Source organism: Octopus bimaculoides, chromosome 23 (assembly GCF_001194135.2).
Source record: "Octopus bimaculoides isolate UCB-OBI-ISO-001 chromosome 23, ASM119413v2, whole genome shotgun sequence".
Lineage (NCBI taxonomy): Eukaryota > Metazoa > Mollusca > Cephalopoda > Octopoda > Octopodidae > Octopus > Octopus bimaculoides.
In genome coordinates this window covers 16,628,224-16,633,692 of record NC_069003.1, presented here as the reverse complement: position 1 = coordinate 16,633,692, position 5,469 = coordinate 16,628,224, and the positions used below count along the sequence as shown (strand labels likewise).

The 5,469-nt window shown below is 36.8% G+C and overlaps 1 protein-coding gene across 3 annotated transcripts in view; it reads left to right on the top strand.

The window, feature by feature from the left end:
- Nucleotides 1-3,301, top strand: part of LOC106882406 (4-aminobutyrate aminotransferase, mitochondrial) — a 183,434-nt gene extending 180,133 nt beyond the window's left edge. For all 3 annotated transcript variants that reach the window (XM_052976140.1, XM_052976139.1, XM_052976138.1), the window contains one exon: nt 2,815-3,301. In XM_052976140.1, the coding sequence (XP_052832100.1) occupies nt 2,815-2,901 (87 nt within the window). In that variant the 3' untranslated portion in view covers nt 2,902-3,301. The remainder of the gene's footprint in view (nt 1-2,814) is intronic.
- The last annotated feature ends 2,168 nt before the right edge of the window (nt 3,302-5,469 follow it).

The following is a 5,469-nucleotide window of genomic DNA, read 5'->3' as shown; positions in this document are numbered from 1 at the left end:
ATTATTGAATCCGACACAGCATTGCTTTGCAAATTTATTGAGCTTGTCATTCTTTGTTTTAACAAAACAATTTTTGTTTTTTCATTGTATAATTTTAGCCATGTTTTCTGGGTTCGGCGGGCATCTTGTTTCCGCGCCCTCTACAATCTTTCTTTGTTTCGTGCTATGCACTCGGTGGGGGGGACATTGTAGTGGTGCGTGTGGCCGCCATTGGCCGCCATCTTGGGAAGTGCAATTGCGCATGTGCAAGGGACTTGCCGTCAGCGGAAGTACCCGAGCACGCATGCGCAATGCAACAGGTTGAGAGAGAGCAATAGCGTTCGACCTCTCTTCTCTATCTAGCAGCTGTCGCGACAACACGTTTTTCCAGTGCTCTCTCAACTCGATACCGACATGTGGTCGAAGCTTCCTTGGTATTCTAGCGGCATGCCTGTTCACCCAGGAACGAAAAGGCTCTACACCAACCTAGAATAAATTATTGATCTGTTGTTACCGTTATCCCTCGTGTTGTATTTCTGGATTTTAATGATTAATATAAGAACTGGGGAGAGATGGCCGAGCCGTCATATCTCATCCAATTCTTATAGATGAAATCAGACTAAACAGGCAGGGGTTACCAGAGGGCAATATTATGTATAATACATCATATAATACAATATACAACATATAATATATGTAATGTAATACAATATAATACGTAATATCCTACACTAGAGGGTAAGTTTATTTTCCTACTTCACCATTGCTAGCACCAACAACCCCAGCAACCCCAACTCCATCAACAACAATAACAACACTGGCGGCAACAGCGATAACAACAACAACAACAATGCCAGCAGCAGCAGCAACAATGACTGCATCACAGGCAACACACGCAGGGACGAAAATATTACGGACACCACCATCTCCATCGACACCAACAGTCCCAACTCTATCAGCGACAACACCACTGGCGGCATCAGTAGCAATGGCAGCAACAACAGCAGCACTTACAACAGCAACAGTGCACCGACATCACGTGCTCACAGAAAAACTTGGGATGCAGTGGGAATTCTCTCAAACAGCGTCTTTCCAATCATTTGTCCTTCAGAGTCCCGGAAAGGAGATATGTGACATTGCTGGCCAACCATATCTGCCAACTAAGAGACAACGGGATACAATACTCGATCGCATGAAAAATACTAGAGAACCCAGGTCCCTACATCAATGGGACAAAATATTGCAAGTTATGCATTGCAAAATACACAAGAAACCTAGAAGACTCGCTCATACCAGGGAGCACCCTGAACTCCAGGATGGAGATTTTCAGGCCATGCTTGTATTTTATAAGATTCCTGCTGGCCTTTTGGAATCCACAAGACAATGCTACAGATGGAAACCAGTAGCCAAGGCCGAAGTGAGACAATCGTTTACTTTCGTGGTCCTTTCGTGACCGCTCAATGGCTAATGACGAAGGGAGATAATCACCTAGTGTTTACCTTTATAGCAAGGCATTTCCCATTCCATATTTTGAAGAGGTCTTAGGCCAGCAGTGTTTGAGGTCTCAAGATACACCATAAGGCTAAACCCCTTATTACCCAGGGTAACCCCATAAACCGACTTCTCCCATTATAATATTAACTGCTCTACATCTCAGAGTGTGCTTCTCCTCCGTATTTATGTAATTCTATAAACAATATATATATATATATATATATATATATATATATGTATGTATGTATATATAGCAAATGTTAGAGGTAATACTTGATAATTGTAAGCACCTGTATATGCCAGATAATGGCCGAAGTGAAAGAATAAATTAAAAACGTAAAATTAAAACAGAACACAAAGGATTCCGTGGTACACGTGTTTCAAGCTTTATGCACAAACAGTCGTTGCATCATTATATGGGTTTATAATTGATAGACAGGATGGTATAAAGCTATCTTCAGCTGCAAATATATTCTTTCCCAAGATAATATCACAAAGAAGAAATCACCAAGAAAAAAGAAAAAGAGAAAGAAAGAGGGGAAGTCCACTTGGTATTGTCCATTGTAATATCCATTGTAATATGTTTATCCTTTAAGTTGATGCATTTACATAAAAGTTCATCGGTATTCCGAAATCGGCCCATATTGTGCCACAACCCTGAATTGTGGCACAATATGGACCGATTTCGGAATACCAATGAACTTTTATGTAAATGTATCAACCTAAAGGATAAACATATTACAATGGATATTACAATGGATAATACCAAATGGACTCCCCCTTTTTCTCTCGCCTGTTTCTCTCTCTTTTTCTTTTTTCTTGAGAAAGAATATATTTGTGGCTGAAGATAGCTTTATACCATCCTGTCTATCAATTATATACCCATATAATGATGCAACGACTGTTTGTGTATAAAGCTTGAAACACGTGTACTGCGGAATCCTTTGTGTTCTGTTTTAATTTTACGTTTTTAATTTATATATATATATATATATATATATATAATGTATATGTATATGGATTTATGTGTGTGTGAATTGACCCTAGTACTTCTTTTAAAGCCTAAAACATATCCTATCAGTACATTTTGCTGAACCACTAAGTTAATGTCAGATGGTAGTGTAGGACAAACACAGAACAAAGGCACACTGACACACAACAGGCTTCTTTCAGTTTCTATACTCCAAATCTACTCACAAGGTTTGCCCAAGGTACCATGTTGCAGGACTGAGCCTGGAATCATGTGGGGCTGGGAAGCAATCTTTGTACCATACAGCTACATCTGTGCCTATATGTATATTTAATAATTTTCCCTGTGTTTTATTTTTATTATTTTTTCAGGTGTCAATGTCGGAGGATCCGGAGAAAGCACTTTACGACTCCGTCCAACGTTGCTTGCACAGCGCCATCATGTGGACATTTTTATGAATGTGCTAAACGAAGTCGTGCAAAGTATGGCATCAAGTCGAAATACTGCACCACCAAAAGCAACAAAAGCTGCAATAGCAAACTGAAAGAAGGCAACGCAAAAACAAATCTGATTTAAAACAAAAATAAGAAAAAATAAATATTAACAACAATCGTAACACCAACAATGCAAATATCAAAAACAAATATCCAAAGTAACTCTGTGATGATGATGATGATAACAACGACAATGATGGCACCTTGTTGGGGCTCCTCATCCCAAGATTCTCACAGTAACTACCACATCACAGCCACTGCCCCACCTCAATTAACCTGTTTATATATATTTATTTATGTTTCCAATAGCAAGCCTTGATTAATATAATGTAAGAATGAGAGGTAATTTTTGATGAATAACTAATCTGTGTTTTTTTTCTTCTTTGACAAAAGTATTCTTGCACATACTCACATATACAATGTATTCTTAATGTGTAGTAATTGCTGGTATTTCTAGAGGAATGGTTTCAAACTTTTGATTATCTAATTGTGTTAATATATTTAAAAAGCAATCTCTATATCATTTGCCTTAATAGCATTTGCCTTAATAGATCCTCCCATATAGACATATAGTTTATAAAAGCACAGACATATATCATAACATCTATATGAGAGGACCTCTCAATGCAGATACCACATTATTCTACATGACATCTAAAATTAAGAGTCAGATATAAAAAGAAATTTAATTGACCTGCACTACCTAGCCTGATTTGATTTGAGATAAGTTAATTTGGATTGGATTTAACAGAAGCTTGCCTGAAATAAGCTATTGTGCTGCTTTTTTTTTTTTTTTTTTTTTCTTTTCATGATGTAAAGATAACCTAATCTAAACATTTTTGGTGTGGGCAAAATATTTGGTTCACCAATTCAAAATGTTTTTATATCAAAAGATACACTAAAAATTGGTAATTGTACTTTCTTAGAAGAAAAGTATTTTCTAATTCTAGGCTTCAATATTTATAATATAAAGTTAATGAATGACTAATGATGATGATGATGATATTTGCTTCTTATTGGCTTATGCTGGACCCAGAATGAGGTGAGCCAGCACCAAAACCCCAACCCAATATTCCCACAGCTGTGAGATTTACTGTGCAGCTTCACATAAATTATGGTTTCAACAGGTATGTCTCCCATGGCAAGCATATGAGGATGATAGGACAATGATTAGTATGATAATAATGATGATGATGATGGGGGAGAGGAGGAGCAGGAAGAGGAGGATATTTTTTCTAAACTATTTTCCTACAACCAGATAATAGTTGATGTTCCCAATGATGATGATGATAACTGTGCAACATCAGTATTGGTTTGGAAAGGTAGGGAAACTTGTTTATAAAAAGAATTACATTGTCAGAGTATTGTTGACAATGGTGCAAGCCTATGTGGGGTTTGGTAAGAATTCGTGTAGGTGTTGTGTGGAGCCAAGTAGTGTAAGACACAGTTGGGATGAATATAAGACAAGGTAGAGAGTTCTCTGAGTAGTTTATAGTGTGGGGAAGGCAAGGGAGATGTTACATTGTTGATAAGTTAAACATACGTTTTGTAGAGCTTGAGGGAAGTTCCAAACAGATTATAGCCCAATAAGCCAGTTCTATTCCTGTGGGGAAAGGGCATGTACACACCAACATCACATGCTCAAATCCATCCCATTCTATTACCTAAAATTATAAAGCAGATTGTACCACATCAATAAGAAATGAATGTTAAGCCCTCACAAATGATTAACCACAATGCATTGCAACCTGTCTCCTGTTGGAGCTCTCTCTGTAAAAATATTAGTATTCTCAATAATACGCACTGGTCTAAAAACTATACTGCTATATTAAAGTGGGTGTTATAACAATTCGACATTAAGGATTATAACAGTGGATTTTTCTGCAGTCTATTTCCTGTAGAAGGAACTGTTTACATCCTATTGTTATTAACCCCAATGATAACCCACAATGCATTGCAACCTATTTCCAGTAGAGGCTCTCTGTTTCAAAATAATATTCGCATTGATTACCCACAAAACATTGTAATTCATTTCCTGTAGAATTCTTGAGAACAGCATCTAGATATTTTTTCCTAAAATTCTATATGATTACCCACAAGGCATAGCAGTCTGTGTTTATAAGTAATGCATTATAAAATATTAATAACTAGTGGGACCCATGAATATTTCACGAAATTAATGGTTATTTCTGAAAACTTTATCCAAAAAAGCTGAAAGCGTAGCCTGTGTTGTGTCACTCATCGGCTGCTCATTGAAAAGTAAAAGAAATTGGAATATGATGATTGATGCACAATTTTATAGACTTAATACACAGCACTCATAAAATAAATATTCACTCTTATTTTTCCATTTTTTCCATAAACAAAAAAAAATATCCCATACAAATGATACAACCTTTAGTTAAATTTCATGTGTCTGCCACCTAAATATGCATATTTCGCGATTTGCACTTATGTGCATGTGTTAAGTGATAGTTGATATTAAAGACTTAGTTCATCTCTCTCTCTCTCCCCTTCCCTCTCTCTCTCTCT